The sequence below is a fragment of the Perca fluviatilis genome, chromosome 5 (assembly GCF_010015445.1).
Source record: "Perca fluviatilis chromosome 5, GENO_Pfluv_1.0, whole genome shotgun sequence".
In the NCBI taxonomy this organism is placed as follows: domain Eukaryota; kingdom Metazoa; phylum Chordata; class Actinopteri; order Perciformes; family Percidae; genus Perca; species Perca fluviatilis.
In genome coordinates, this window is record NC_053116.1 from 19,262,116 (window position 1) to 19,279,334 (window position 17,219).

Genomic DNA, 17,219 nt, shown 5'->3' on the forward strand with positions numbered 1-17,219 from the left:
TGATTCATAATGCTCTATCACTTTATCATAATATGTTTAGTCCACTCCCTACTATGTTCCCACTTCCTCTTCACTCTGTCTGACTATTCTCTCACCAGTCTCACCTCATAGAGTCCCTTTTTGACTACACCTCACCTTTTGGCTCCTGTCTCCTATTATTCAGTCTCCCTCGTCTCTAGGGCTCTTTATTTCTACGAGTGAGAGTTGATTGGCCAAGCTCTGGTCCAGTCAGTATTCCCCCATTATGAGGTGAACCCTGCTCACACAATTAGAGAAATCTCTTCTTGAATCAGCTATGTGCATTTTTGGCACCAGTAGACAGATGACAATCTTCTGCACATGGCTAGCTTCAGCACAGAAACCTTGCTCTGTAAATGCATTTGATTTCCTTTGTGGTTTTCTGTCCTGTTCTGTATGGCCTTCCTTAAAGCAATCTGTAATTTGTCAGCTATGTGAGTCTAATATTGCTCCTCATAACACTATCTGCCTGCATGCAATTTCACTCTTTGGCTTGGTGTGTCCATAGAGCAGACAGTAGGCCTGGGACTCCCCTGTGTGTGGACTGATAATGTAGGATGGGTGATAATTCAGTATTGTAATACTGTATATCATCTCTCCTAATGCATCATGAAACAATTGACATGCAGTATTTAGATATTATAGTTTTTAATTTCATGGTTAAATGATAAAAAGTTCAGGTTTACCAAAATGTGACACAGCATGAGAAATATTTCAGATTTTCCTTTTTTGTAAGTTATTTTTAATGTTATTATAGTTAAACAATTTGGCTAAGTAAAATGAAAAGGTTACATTTTTTTCACCATGATTTTAAATGACGAGATAGCTTTCCCCCTATCAATTTTGTCCATATCCCACACTCGTATGTTCAGCATGTTTAAGCCTCTTTCAAAACACTTGCTTGTTCTGAAAGTTCTGTTCATGGAGAACAAATTATGGGGAAAATTGTCACATTCAGTAATATACAACAGCAACACACACATTGGTGTGTTTTTGCATGAGGGGTGTATGTGGTTTGTGGTTGTGCATGTGTGTTTGCTTAAAAAAAGAGCTATTTTTTTCTCACTTTGAAAGTTGTTGTTATCTGCAAGTACGTTTGTATATCAGTTGACTCAATGGGGACTTAAAGGTTTTCATAACAAATGTGTGCTTGTGTTTCCGTGATTGTCAGATAGAGCAGCTGAAGCAGGAGCTGAACAGGAAGGAGTCGGAGATGCAGGCCCTGCAGACCAAACTAGAAACACTGACCAATCAGAATTCAGACTGCAAGCAACACATCGAGGTGCTAAAGGAGTCGCTCAGCGCCAAGGAGCAACGGGCCAATACACTGCAGACAGAGGTCAGTACACACACACACTCACACACACACTGTTTGGCCATCACTGGCACATTTACATTGATAATGATGAATGCGTGCTTTTTCTGGAAAAATAACCTTTTATGACTAACTTGCATGCACATATACTTATGAGATGACAGAGAGCATCACAATCTTTGCAAGTGTACACAATTTTGTCTTTTTCTGCCTTGGTTTCTTTCTCTTTCTGTTTCTCTAATGAGCGTTGATGTTGGTGGAAAAAAATGTCTATGTGTGTGGTTCCTTTAGACCACCAGTGGGCTGGTACGTGTGGGCGGGTCAGTCAGAAGGCTAGAGAAAGCTGGCAGCTTTTTCTTCTGCATGTTTGAAGTTTCTTAATTCTTTGGCTCTAATGATTTTAGATTTTGCTGTTAGGGATGGAGGTGGGTTGTATGCAGAGAGATGGAAGTGTGGGTGGGTGTTAGCATTTTTCTCCATCACTCTCTAGACTTGGAACTGATACTTTAGATCTCTTTGTGTTAGGCAGTTCAAAACGGCCTGCTAACTATGTCCACTCATCATTACAGGAAGCAATTTGGGCCAAAATTAGGCCTAATTGTCCATACATGTGCAAGGAATTTTGGCCCTCGCAGTAAGCAGAATACATCATACTTAAAGGAATTGGTTTTCAGTGGGTGTTTTTTGTGTGTGTCCTACTGAAATGGCATGTAAAGAAATATTTGTGTGTGCATGTGTGCCCTCTTGCCATAAATGAAACTTTATGGTGACACCAGGAGACATGTCACACCCCCCACGCACACACGCACGCACGCACACACACACACACACACACACACACACACACACACACACACACACACACACACACATACACACAGACACTATAATCTTAACCCAACAAGACAGGGAAAGGGAGATGGGCTCTTTAGCCCATGGTTTAAAAATTCCACATCCCTTCTGTTTCGATTTTGACAAATCATGGTGGCTGCAGCAGACCAGTGTTGGGGCGAAATGTCAGCTATTCAGTCTTCTAACTTGCTGAAACCTATCACCATTGATGTCTAGCTTATGTTTTCTAACAGTCAAGACTCAACTCTTCATTCTTAAATTCAAATTTATAAATGTTAATTCTTAATATCTTAAATCTTTAAAGGAAACTATGGAGTTTACACTCTTGCTGCGCACAACTTAAATCAAAATAATCCCTGCTACACTGTAGATCACATTTGAAGCTTTCTAAATACACTGTTGAGGTCAGGCTGTCAATTTAAGTGCCAATGGGTTACATATACTATAGTTTATGCATAACACAGGAATATTATACCATTAGAATAATTTATCATTCTCGTTGGTGAAGACTATAATTGTAGTTGCTTGAGCCAGTAAATGTCTCTGCCAAAGTAGAAATGATGCCCTTGAATGGGCAGGTAGTGTGTGTGTTTGTGTGTGTGTGTGTTAATATGACCCATATATGTGTATGTTTATGCATTAACATGTGGGTGCATGACAAGGGAATTATATATAATTGACTATAATGCTCACTGGGCACATCATCTTCTTCTCACTTCTCATAGGCTACTGCAGTGGGCTGTAATCAGATCCGACAGTCTTGATCACTACAAACACACACACAAACACACAAACGCACACACACACAAACACACACACGCATGTGCAAAGACATACACACAAAAACACTGTCAGTGGTGATTGCTGGACTCTCATCTCCGGTCTCAAGTAGTTTTTCCCTGCTATTGAAGTGGCATTTCCCCCCTCTTGGGAAAGGCTAGGGTTTCCTGGACTAAGTGGGCAAACCAGAGGATGAGTAAAGATATTGAGTGTGCTTGAGGCCAGCCGTGGCCCTGCATTCTTCTACTGTCTGTCAGTCATTCGGCTGGAAAGTACAGCCATTCTCACAGGATCTCCCTTTCTCACCTCATTCCTTCCATCCACTCATATTATTACTTCATCTCCCTTCAGCAGTTTGTTTCAGCTTTCCGACATCTCATAAAAAATTCCTCAAGAGCCCCAGATTGTCTTTCTGTTTTGCTCATGACTACTGGGGCATCATACCCCTCCCCGAATGTGTGTGTGTTTGTGTGTGTGCCAGTCGGGTTTCATCATGAATGACAGTGATTGGTACAGTAGTCCACTCCCCCAGAGACAGACTGGTGTCTACCAGACGTGAGGAGCAGCTTCATCTCACAGACACTTGTCTCTAAAAGCAATTCACATCAGGATGTAAGTCAGAAGGGAGCAGTCAGGGAACAGTGCAGGCACTGTGAGCGAGGGAATGAGAAAATGGAAGTGCATTTATTTGTCAGTCAAAGTTAAGGACAGCTTCTAAATGGGCGTGATTAAATACGGCTCCAGATAACTGGAAAATGTGGAAAATAATGAGTGTATGCTTGTGTGTGAGAGCATTGTGAGTCTGCTGCTCACGTTTGTGGAAACTTAACCCATTAATACAGTATGCGTATGTGTCATTCCTGCCCCGATCATGACAATGCATGGCTGTAACAGTACTCCAGCCGATCAGGTAACCTATCAGAGACCTTCTCTGAATATTTAACCAGCCAGCGCCAAAGGAACAGACCGCAACTTTATTGCTAAAGGGGCTTGCAGGGGCTTTGACTTCGAGAACATGATTTTGAATATAAACATTAGACTTAATGAGGCCAAATCTGACTGTTAAGACCTGTGGGCCTGTTTATCTGATTCAGCTGTTCCCAGTCACACTTCATCTCTGTGATGACATGCTTAGGTGGGCCTCCAGCTCAAATTATTCACTTTGAGTGTACTCTGATCTCATTCTGAAAAATACAATACAAAATACAATATTTACTTTTCCAAGAACCAGAGATAGGACAAACCACAGTTAAAACAGTATCTGCTTAACCTACAAAGTCCACAGTGATGTATACTCCAGAGATATAAAAGTTAAGCAAATAGTTGTATTATACCTGACTGAGTTTATTGACCTTACTTTGCCTCCTCCAAAAGCCAACTATCTTTCTAACTGCAACACAAAGTGGGTATCTCCCCAGCTCCGTATACTGCGAGGACAGTGATTTAACCCTTTCTGAATGGCCACAATTTATGTGAGCTGGTGTTGTGGTTAATTTAGGTGCATGGTTATTGTAATGTTATGCCATGAAAAACACATTTCCCTAGACAAACCTTTAGGATATTGAGGGCCCTATCTTGCACTCAGCGCAATTGCCTTTGTACACCGACGCATGTATCGTTCCTATTTTGCACCCGACGCACAGCGGACTTTTCCCTCCACAGACGCACGTCGGTAAATTAGGGAATGTATTTGCGCTCCAGGGGGCGGTTCAGTGAAAAGAGGAGGCGTGTTCCGGCGCAAACGTTATGTGGTCCTATTTTGCAGTTTCAGAAAACAATTCCGCCACTGACCAGGAAAAACCTGGTCTAAAGTCAGTGGCGCTTAGTCTAAAGTCAGTAGCGCGTATTCAGATGCTATTTTAGGGACGAATGCTTCGCCATAATGTAGCGTGCGCAGACAACGCGCATACACTTCTCTCATCTACAGCAGTTCCCATTTTTGAAAACCATACATAATTACAAAGAAAAATATTACTGAAAATGCGCTTCATGTGTTTGGATAGATCAGGAGGCATTTTACAGTACAGTCCTCAAAAAGTCGCAGCATTCTTTGTGGCTTGTTGTGTTTTACACAACATTTCCATGAATCGTGGATGTGTTGATGACATAAATGAGGAAATATTAGAGGACTTAAGGAGACGTGATTTTGAACTACGGTGGGATTGGACACTCCGGCGGAATCTGGTCCGGGAGAAATGCGCGACGCGCTCCTGGTGGAGCGGGTGGACGGAGATGGAGTGGGGGGGAGGAAGGGGCACAACAGGAGCAGGTGGTGCGTTTGGAGGCCCATGCTCCATGGCTGCAGCAATCCTCTCCAGACTTGAGGTGATACGCCCGAGGCCGCGCAACATCGCCACCCGGCCAAGACGGGCATTTATTACTTTGCCGCATCCCGGACAGCTCCCGCTGGCGGCGCCCAGGCAGGGCGCCGTCCATAATAGCAATCCGCCATGGAACAAGCGCGCCTGCTCTTAAAGGGAATGAGAGATGACGCTCTGATTGGTTATTTTCACGTTACGCCCAAACCACACCTAGCTACTTCAGACCAACCCATTTAAGATTTGCGTCGGGCGCAAGAGTCATTTATCCCGCCGGTATAATAGCAACAGCGCCCGAGATCCGCCCACAAAGATACTTGCGTTTGGCGTTTCATACTTGCGTTTCAGATCGTTAAAATAGGGCCCTGAGTGTCTGTTTGCACATTATTTTATGACTCCTGTGTTGTCATCTATATTTGTCCCGATATTGCTGTTTCTGCTGTCTTCTTTAGTGATATAATGCCTTAAGAGTCACATAATCTGAGCTATTACCTTTGATTTTTAGTGCAACAAATCGTGTTGTGTTTAATGTCTTTGACAGATATTAGTGAAGGTTTTCATTTTGTGAAGGTCGATATGCATTGATTTAGATGATATTCATCACTTGAGGCGAGCATTTTGCAGGTGGCCACTTACCCACACAGGGGAAATCCAGACCTGAAGTAGGTTCAAGGTTCTTAAGTCAAAGGCACATAAATTACACCACAACATAACATTTGATATTTTCCTCCTCACAGAATGCCAACAGAAGTCTTAGCAGCAGCAGCACGCCTTTAATGTATGTTTTGCGATGTGGCAACATGTCTGTGTTTACAGAGAGCAGTCTGTGGTATTTCGGTTTAACTTTCTCAGATGTGACCTCAAATATTTTGAGTTCTCTTTCATCACCAGCGTTTGCAGTGTCTGCCAGAAGACCTCCACTGAGTTTTGATTTTGAGGTTGAGGTGTAATGACTTGAAGAAGATATACAGTACATGACTCAAAAATGACTTGCTAACATCAACCATAGCGACAGTGATGAATAGGGAAAACAAGGGGAAAAAAAAGAATCTGGAGAGGGAAAGAATCAAGGATAGATGGAGCGACAGGAGGAAGTGAGAAGTAAGCGAATAGAGTTGCTTGATGGCTGTAGAAGGCTGTGGGCCTTTGTCAGTGAGTGATGCGATGGTATGGTGTGCTGTAGTCCCTGCTGGACTATTTTTGTTGATCTTTCCTTGTTCTCTTTGCTGATTAATGGTTCATATAAGTAGTGAGGCGGAGAAAAGATGTGGTCCCAACCTGGTTACACTCCACCCTATACTCTCCCCCTGCAGTGTTCTCACTCTCTGTCCTTCTTTCTGCCTCATTCACTTTTGTTCCCTCATCCATATTTTCTCTTCCATCCATACAATCTGCCTCAATCTATCTTCTCTCCCCCCATTTTCTCGCCTACTACTCCTTCTCCTATATCCATTATCATCACCCATCTGTTGGTACCACTGCATGAAAGAGTGTATGTACAAATTAACTTGATGAACACACTGAAGACAACCGTGAGGTGGTTGGCATAAGCAAATGGAAAATAGTTCCTGTTTAAGGCTGACCACTAATTATCGACTTCACATTTAAAACCTGGGCCTCTCGTGATGAGTCCATTGCAGACCAGTTATAATATGACCTCATCTGAACTTGACTGACCCCGGTCACAACTCTCAGACCCAAGAGCATGCTCCTGGGATCCTGAGTTGGTGCGGTTTGGGATGCAGTGTGAGTACCAAAGCATCGGACCCCCCAGAACAAACATGGCGCGGTCCAAAATAAAGCAAGTTCTTCAGAGGCCATGTGGAAAAGCGATAAAGTGGAGTTATTGGGGTCAGAATGGGGATGAGATATTTAATGGTTTACACAGGGAACGAGGTAAATATGTGCACAACTGAAGCTGGAGGTGTGTGCATACACTTGTGATTGTCGGCTCCTTTGGATACTTATGGTGCGTTCTTTTTGTCTTGTAATCGCGACTAGTAGCTCGAGCGTGACGTCACATCCGTGTCGAAAAACGAATAACCGCGGGTTGTTGCATTCTTTTTGTCATACAATACTACGAGTCGGAGAAAAGATGGATTTTTGTAAAATTTTTAGTAACATTTAGGATTCTATTCACCCAGTTATTGACATATTACACATATATTTCACAGTTTGATACATGAAAATTACGTTTTGATTAACGTTAACGTTAGGCTACTGCTCTGCTTTCTGCTCAAGACTTGTTTTAAAGCCATTGTTGTCATATAGCAACCGAGCGTCTCTAGCCAGTTTCAGCTGCACAAGCTACAAAATAACTAATCAGGCGGTATTTAACTCCTAATAAGACTGTAGCGACATGCCTATATGTAGCAGTATACAGTGCTATGTGTACGACTTCTTCATTTGGTTACAACAAAGACAAAAGTGCTTAAAATTGTAGATAACCACAATGTTTACTACGTGTGATGCACGACGTAGCCATCTTTGAAAGTGAACTCGGGGTCCTCTGAGTTCAGACGACTTGACGAGTCGTAAATACGACCTCGGGGGCGTTCTTTTTGCAACTTCCGGGTCGTAACTCCGGAAAACAACTCGTAAAACGACTTCGGTGGACAAAAAGAACGCACCATTAGGCTACTTATGCAAATGCACGCACATTCATGGTGTTGTGCATCCCGCATACTTCGTCGTAAATGATGCGTTAAGTTAGGGAAATTTAATTTGTGTGATGGTTTATCCCACTTGAAGGTCTTCGGGGAGTGCATGTGTGTGATCTTTACATTTTTTCACGTTTTCTATTTTTGCACATTTTGAAACTAAACAAAAACACACACAAACAAAGAGAGTAATTAGGGCTTTGCTTGGTCTGCTGTCAGTCAGCGGCTGGTTAACCAGTAGGCACTGAGGTGCTGATAGAGACAGCCAGAGACAATACTCTCTTTTTGTTCTGACCTCCTCGCTCCTCAGGGTCACCCTGCTTTGCTCTGACCACTTAACCTCTAATTTCATTCATACACACACACACACACACACACACACACACACACACACACACACACACACACACACACACACACACACACACACACACACACATTCACTTATAGAAACATGCAGTGCCACTCTCTCAGTAGAATGGTTGAATCAGAAAAAGCAGAAATACAGTATGGACCTTAGAGCATACTGTCTTCTCCTCCTTTGCAGGGACAATTGTGTGTTTTTTGGCTCCAATCTAGCACATTTTATTTGAAAGGAATCAATGAAGGTTAAAGTACTGCCTTTCAGCTTTAAGTGTGTTTGGGAGTGTTAACATCCATATGAACATACATGTTAACAGCTCTCTTTACCCTTTGGGGTACATATAAAAGGGCTAGAATTTCTACATAGTTCAGTGGATTTTCACCTCTTCATGAAAACTAATGACGGCTAAAAAGGCTTCTCCTCCAGACAATTATGTATGAAAAAAGTATCTTGTTACAAATTACATATACTTCATCAAATGTATCAAAATAAAAAACTAAATACTAGTATGAGACAATGTATTTAATTAAAATACAATTCTATACAAACTAATATTATTCCTGGTAAGGCATTTAGTAGCCTTAATATTGGTCTGACCTTAACCCCCCTACATTGAAAGGATTAGCTCTGCTAATTTCTAACTTTATCATAGATTTGAAGTGGCTAATCAGGGTATCTTGGAGGAGTGAGGCTGCAAATTCAGGGGTGCATGCTGGGTGGTTTCTGTCCGTCAAAGCAAACAGCCAATTGTAGTGCATGGGGACACTGAACATGGTGATGCACTAGTTTTTTCAGAAAATAATACGACTGCACATTTATCAGATGCAGAGCAGATGAATTATTAGAAGAATGAATATTTGCAGTGGTGTACATTTGTGAGTTTTCCAACTTAAAAAAATAAATTAGAAGCCCACCTCTCCCCTCCCCTTCCCCCCAAAACAAACAACAACCTAAGAAAAAAGTATTCCCCTTTGCTTACCACCTAACACTGCAGTCCAGGGGAACACAAATGGTACTTCACAATGTTGCTGGACCCGACAGGACATGTAATTCACTTGCATTTCTTTCCTAAAGTTTAAACCTGGAGATACAAATGTGTCTTATTTGAGAATAAAAATACATATTAAGTAATGTATTTAAGCATTTTTAAATGTAGTTACTAATTACATCTTTACTTTTTCTGTCCAGCAAAATACAAATTATTTTGTATTTTAAATACATTTAATTGAAATACTGCTCATCTCATCAAATTATGCTGGGGCTTGAGGAGGTCCTAATTTATGGCTAGATTGGTGTCTGGTCTCAACAACTGGAATATTCGTTCTATAATGATTATGTCAACTTCATTTCACAGTGAAGAAGTGCAACAGGCCATGCCTTGTATTGCTTTTACTGTCATTCTGATCTATTGCATGGCTTGTTGCTCTGAGCAAATTGTTGTTCTCTTTATTAACACAAAACGGTGGAAACTAGCGAGCCACACAGAACGGATATTAATGACAACATTTGAGAAGAAATGTATGGAATCATTTTTGATTGACACCGTAGGCATACTGCCTTTTAAAAAAATTAAACTGCCTTACAGTAATGTTGTCACTGAAGTGAGGCAGCAAAGGCACCACAAATGAATGCAACCCCTGTCAATGACACAATGTACTGTATGTAATAGAAAAGGACTGAAGGTTCATTATTGACCTAGGAAATATCAGCAGATGAGAGTTTGCTCAGTTGTCATGGAGATGGTTCACTTATGGATTTCAATCATTTTTTAAGTGACAACCCCAGTGTTTTCACTACTATAAGAGTGTGTTACACAAACCAGCAGAATGACAGACAAGAAACTGTTTTACTTGATCAAGCCCTACTGTGCACTGTAGACCTGCGATCGTTTGCCAGAGTGACTGTTCACTGTGGTTTGACAGGAAATGGATTCCCTGGAAACAGGATGTAGCAACTGGCGCGCGGCGCTGGAAATGATCAGGAAAAATAATCAAAGCAGGAGCAAGTGTTAATGGGGGGGAACGCCTGCAGCGTCTCTTCCTTTATATGTGCATGTGCGTCCATCTTTGCTGGAGGAGGTAATGATGATGGATGGTGGGCGAAAGAGGGAATGAGGCAGATGTGTGCAGCGTGGGTTAGTGTGATGGTACTTGGGGTGAGTCTTCTACATTTTCTGTGTCATATATCCATCCTCTGGTACAATACCAAAAGCATGACATGATTGACTTTTGTGCTTTGGCAAAAAACATTCATTCATTATGTTGACAGAGATCCTTTTGTTAGTGGATCCTGGGAGTTCTGTGTCTGTGCATGTCTGTACGTCCTTGTCCTTTTTTTACATCTGCATTTTCCCATGTTCCCTCTGTAGCCTGTGGGCAGACAGCTGTGTTGCCATGGTTTGATCCACAGATGTCAGAGTGTACAATGAGACTGTGCCCCAAACTCCAACTTGCAGCCCCTGCTGTGAGGCAGTTTACATCCGATTATTATCCAGAGCCGGCCCTGAGGTGATCCGTCTTTTATACGATTCCTGATCAAAGCTCTAACTGTTGCCTTAACCCTGGCTTTGATGACACACCTCAAATGACACCCAGCCTAAGACCCAGGACAGGGAACGTCCCTCATTTCCGCACAGATCAGCTCTGGTGTCGTCATGTCTGGTGCGGCCAGCTCAGGTGGAGAGGAAATCTTCTGTGTGTGCATGTGCTTGCATATACAGTGTGTGTGTGTGTGTGTGTGTGTGTGTGTGTGTGTGTGTGTGTGTGTGTGTGTGTGTGTGTGTGTGTGTGTGTGTGTGTGTGTGTGTGTGTGTGTGTGTGTGTGTGTGTGTGTGTGTGTGTGTGTGTGTGTGTGTGTGTAAATTAAAGAACCCAGAATCAACACAGGGTCTTAGAGAAGCTCAGCCCTTGTTCACAGTTGCTCTGTGAAATGCCTCATTCTTCCGTTTGACAGTGCAACTTCCCGCTGCACCTGTGCACACACACATGCATGCCAAAATGCATTAATGCTCTCATATGAAAAAAAAAAAAAAAAATACTGTCTAACTTCGCAACCTTCAACAGTGACTTCTTGACATCTATTGGAAGTTTCTATTGCCTCATCTGGAAAATATGGATTATTTAAAGCTAACTCCTCACATCTGTGTGAGTAAAAGACACTCACAGTCAGGTGCTTATACTGTACACCATCTGTTAATACTGCAAACATGTATTTCATAAACTGGATTGGCAATTGTTTATTAACCTTTCACCAATCTTTGATAATGTAGACATTAATCAGAGTGACAGCAAAACTAACAGCAACTGGCTATTAACCCAGCAGCCCACATCCATTCTCTTCCTTCTTCATCACATGAGAGTGTGTTGGTTTCTCTTTGATACAGTACACAGATATATTTAAATTATTATAGCTGATATGGGAGACTTTCTGGTGGTCGAGCATCTTTTAGTGATACAATCCAGACTTGGCCACATTAATTGCTGGACAAACATGAATTAGTTGAACATTATTTCATAAATTTAGATGATTAATTTCACAGCACGGGCCTTTAAATAAATTACGTCTAATGGCTGCCCTGTGTATTTATACAGGTTGGCAGGACGTCATACAGCCAGAGAAGTGAATAACTCAGACAGCTGTGTGCAGTGCACCGCAGCAGCCCGAGCAGACCTGAGTTCAGATGTCCCATACACTCCAACAGACCCACTCTTGGGATTAAACAACTTTTATGTGGTGTGTGTGTGTGTCTGTGTGTGTGTGTGTGTGTGTGTGTGTGTGTGTGTGTGTGTGTGTGTGTGTGTGTGTGTGTGTGTGTGAGAAATGTTTTCATGCATGAAGGGCAGAGATATTTAAAGAGCTAGAGTGAAAGATAAGAGATCATATTAGGAATGCTTTTTTCTGGTCAACCTATGACTCTACTCGCACCAAAGTGGGTGAGTGAGAGTGCAACTGTCAGTGTGTGAGTATGAAAGTATTGGTGGATCCCTGGGATTTTGCTGTGGTCTCCCCATCGTCTCTGGTTCTGCCGTTTTGACTGTGGTCTACTCATATAGTCCCTGTGTTGTTTATTGCGGCCCGGAGCCGAAGCCGGGCCTGATACCTTTGCAGATTCGTCTGCCAGAAAAACTTTTATGATGAAATGTGAGGCAGGAAAAAGGGAGGTGAGGACAAACAGAGAAGCTGTTTTCTTTAAGCCGCTGTTTTACTTTGCTAACCAGTGTCCAGAATCCACATTTGGCTGTCATTGCAAGCATGAGAGAGGAAGTCAATGGAAATGAGGATGTGTTTATGCATGTGTGTGCATGGTTGCATGTTTAATTGCAGGTACATGCATGTGAATACTGTTGAATGCACACTTTAGTGGTTATTAGTTTGTGACTATTAGTTTAAAGAAATTCCAACAGAAATTCCCTTATTGCAAAAGAATTAATAGTCATGCAACCACAGAATCTAGAAAATATATAAAAGTAATTTTTTTAAATGATATGGTGCTGAGTGAGGGGCTGGAAAGCATAAGTGGGTTTTTTGGGGGTGGAATATGGGTTGATCTAGATGTGCTTGTATTTCATCTCTTCTGAGAAACGCCTCGATGGAATCTCCAATGTCCCTTTTGGATTTGAACTGAAGGCCAGACTGGACAGCAGTGTGCCCCTCTACTTCTTTCCCCTCACCTTTCACTTTTGTAGTCATTCTCTCATACACTAAACAAAAAAACAAAAATCTGTGATAACAAAACAGAGAGTAGTATCCAATTGCATAAGTAGAATGAGGACCCCAGTTTTCCCCAAGAGCATAAGTGTTCTGCTTTGCATGTTATCGTTCTCACTTGGAAACACACAGAAATGCACACAAATCCATAGCTGGAAAATGCGGGCCTGTCCCACAGACAGCCTGGCTTGAGGACTTGAGGGACTTCTCACACCAACACAATTACTTTGTCTCGCCACAGGACCCACACCTTTATACGGCAATAGGAAAACTCCTGGAGAGTTTGGAGCATGGCTTGAGGGATGGAGTGTTGAAAAAGAGGTGGTAGTGACGGGTTGAAAGAGAGGTGTTGTTGGAAGACCAGGAAAATTAGAGAGGAAATTGAAGGAGAAGCAGAAGGTTAATCACCTTGACTTGTTAGCTGTCTATCATCTCAGCATGTGTGCCAGCTGATAAAGCCATACACTATTTCCTGTAACAGATATTCTGATGGAGTCGTAGTTTGAGCCAGTGGAGGAGCATCATGTCAGTGGTGTTAATGTGCTCTTATAGATCCTATGACATGCTGCTTTTTGGATGCTTTTATATAGGCCTTAGTGGTCCCCTAATATTATATCTGAAGTCTCTTTCCCAAAATTCAGCCTTGGTGCAGAATTACAGCCACTAGAGCCAGTCTCACAATGAGCTTTCCTTAGTATGTGCCATTTCTGTGTCTGTAGCTCTTGAGGAGGAGAGAGGGGGGGCAGGTGGAGGATGGGGGTGTGGCCTTGACCAACTGCCATGCTTCGCTTGTTTGCAGGCCATGATGTCTCTCTCTTTCTCATGGGTGGGCCAAATTCTCTGGGGGGGCAAAGCAGAGAAATGGGAGGTAGCCTTTCTCCTTATGACATCATAAAGGGAAGATTCCAGATCGGCCCATCTGAGCTTTCATTTTCATACCATGGGACCTTTAAGGATTCCTATCATCTCTCTCCAGCTTCTTTCACTCTTTCATTTATGTCTCCCTTTGCTTTCACCCTAACTCCTCTACATCCTTTCATCTCTCCCTCCTCATCGGTCAATCTCTCCCTCCTTTTTTCGTGTACTGTGCCTGGCAGCGGTGAGTGCTTTAAGAGGGTATTAGCAGGGCGTCTGTACAGTACTATCACAGCTTAGTGGGCCAGTGCATGTGAGGCAGCAGGGATTTCCTGTTAGGCCTCTCTGCTACATTCTTGCTAAATTGCTCCTTGCCAGGTGGTGCTGGAGGGGAGGAGGCGTCTCTCTTTCTCCCTTATTCTGTCTCAGACACACAGTGGCAAAGACACATGCACACGCACACACACACTCATGTGGCAGCACATGGGCGCAGCAAAGGATGATGTGCGTGCGCTAACAAAGGATTAGTGGTGCCACTAGTGTGTGTGTGTGTGTGCGTGTGTCAGTGTGGAGTAGGGAGGACAGAGCAGGGCTCAGTATTAGGCTCTGGTCGTCTGCCAGAGGAGCAATATGAGATAAATACTTCACCATCTTACACCTGGGGGTCCTGGCCTGCTTCTAATGCTACTGCTTGAGAGGAACCCTCTGTGTGTCTGTGGCCTGCATGCTCTCTTATTTTACACAAGAATATACAAACATACGGGCAGGTAGGGACTAACTGTGGCCCAACACAGCTGTACCTCTCAATTGTGTTCTCAGTATACTGTATCTGTTGTGTTTTTTCCAATTCTCATATACCGTAGCCAGGGGTGTCGGGCTGGGGGTAAAACCAATACTGATTACCAGGGCCCAAGGGGAGAGAGGGCCCTTGAAAAGTCTGGAACATATTTTATTTTACCTGAATATTTTAATTTCCTAATTAAATTTCAAAATGCATGTCAGAGGAAATGTAAAGTTAGTGTATTGGCTGAATAACTTGACGACATTTTGTATACAAAAAAAGACTAAGGTCTCACCCACCCCTTGCTAATGTGCCAAATGGTTTAGTCCATCTGCACGCATTTTGTTTACGTTAGTTCAGTTGAGCATCTGGTGGAGTGCAAACTTCTGTTGTAGAAATGTCTTTCTCAAAGAAAGCCAAATCATGCTACCAAAAAAGAAAGGAAAGACAGGAGAAGGAGAGAAAACAAAATGAGGGGAAATAATTGGTAACTGACTTCTTTTCAAAGAAAGATGAGCACAAACTAGAAAACGAAATCCATGGTGCTAAACTGTTTGAATATGTCCACGACCGTGAGTGCTAAAAACGGACTAAGACAACCCATTGAAAGAGCAGAACGTATTGTAACTCCAGATTCTATGAGTATAGGTGCAGCCCTCTAAGGCTACGCTATTGGGTTTATCCCTTCGCGCATGCGCAGTCGTGAAGGTTTTCTTTCCCGCCCTTGCGTACAGTACGGGCTTCAACTATGTCCGCAGATACTGTATATATACAGAGTGGACCCGTTGTTAATCTCCCAACATCAGCTTTTTCTTCAGCTAATGTTATTGGAGCAGGTGGCCCGAATCTTAGAGGGCTGTGCATATACTCATAGAATCTGTTACAATACATAACTATCGTTCTATTTCGTATAGGCTAGGAGATTGCATCAGATAAGCGTTATTCTGGTAAAAGAGCCTGCCATGGTAATGACTTGACCTAGCTGGCTGCAAAGCCCAAGTTGTACATGATTGACAATTATGGGACGTCTGTGTTCCTCTCAGCCACCCAGTGTAGGGGGGGTGAGGGCCTCAGACGAGTACACATGCAGCGGCACATATCATGATTGTAGGCGTGCATGGTTAGTGAGAGAGAGTGTATCATGATTGTTAAATTATGGGGACACCCGCGTTCCACCCAGCACCCAGTGTAGGCAGGGTAAGGACCGCAGGAAAAACACACATGCAGGGCGCATAATCCGTGATTGTAGGCGTGCATGATCAGTGACAACATACATATGAGACACCACTCTCCTCCCAGCACCCAGACATATCGCGCAGATAGAAACGGATGAAAGGGCATGGAAATGCCCAGGATGCAGCTGCGCAGATGTCGGCTACTGTCATGCCCTTGCACAGAGCTGCCGATGCCAACAGTGCTCTCGTAGAATGTGCCCGGATGCCCTGGGGGGGCTCCGCCCCCTCCGTGTTATAGGCCTGGGTGATAGCCTCGCATAGCCAGTGAGACAGACGCTGTTTTGAAAGGGTCACTCCGTGGGAGTGTTCCCTATAGTGTACAAACAGCTGCTGTGTCTGCCTTATGTCCGCCGTGCGTAAAACGTACTGTGATAACGCGCGCACTGGGCCTAACCGGTGGAAAACCTCCTCCGCGTCGTTGTCATGAGGCGGGGGGAAAAAACCCTTGAGGGAAAACACCCTCGACCGAAAATAATTTATTAGAATTTTCGGTGTGAAAGAGGGGTTAGGCTGTAAGGTGGCTGCGCTCCCGTCCCCTCTAATGGAGAGGCAGGATGGCGAAACTGACAGCGCACATAAGTCGCTCACTCTCTTGGCTGACATCAAGGCAGGAGAAGCGCCGTTTTTAGTGACAGCAACCTGACAGAGGCTTGTGCCAGAGGCTCAAATGGAGGCTTCCCCAGTGCTCGAAGCACCAGGGCTAGGTCCCATTGGGGTGTAAGAGAGTGCACGGCGGGTTTCTGTCATCTGACCCCCTTCAAGAAATGCTTTACCAGGGGTGCGCAAAAAATGTCCTCTCTCCATAGCCTTCGTGGCAGAATGAGATGGCTGCTGCGTAGGCTTTGACTGTAGACGGAGCCAAATCATTATCCACTAATGTTTGGAGATAAGTCAACACGAGAGGCAGGGGACACGATATGGGGTCCGCTTCCTTTTCCGTGCACCAGCGCTGGAAAGCAGACCAACGGCCCGCGTAACACGCTGTAGTGGAAGGGGCTCTTGCGTTCTGGATAGTGCCCACCAGGGCAGGAGGCAAGCCTAATTTCTACAAGCATTCCCACTCAGCAGCCAGCCCCACAGCCGCTGGGTTATCACCGGGGGATGAAATATCGCGCTGTCCAGCAGTCACAGAGCGTCCTCGCGCCACGGCAGTTGCCAGGGAGGACCCGCCAGCAGCTGAACCAGAGTCTGGAACCAGGATGCGCTCGTGCACTCCGGTGCCACTAAGATGACTGACAGATTCTCCTCCTGGATGCGTTCCAGGAAGCGAGGGATAAGAGGGATCGGGGGGAAAGGCCAGGGTTGGTGGGAGAAGGTGTCTACGCCGAGGGGTG

At 43.8% G+C, this 17,219-nt stretch overlaps 1 protein-coding gene across 1 annotated transcript in view; it reads left to right on the forward strand.

The window, feature by feature from the left end:
- Window positions 1-17,219, forward strand: part of LOC120559318 (ERC protein 2) — an 86,023-nt gene that overhangs the window by 20,584 nt on the left and 48,220 nt on the right. Inside the window, exon 9 of the mRNA XM_039800957.1 lies at window positions 1,190-1,357. Within this exon, the coding sequence (XP_039656891.1) occupies window positions 1,190-1,357 (168 nt within the window). The remainder of the gene's footprint in view (window positions 1-1,189; window positions 1,358-17,219) is intronic.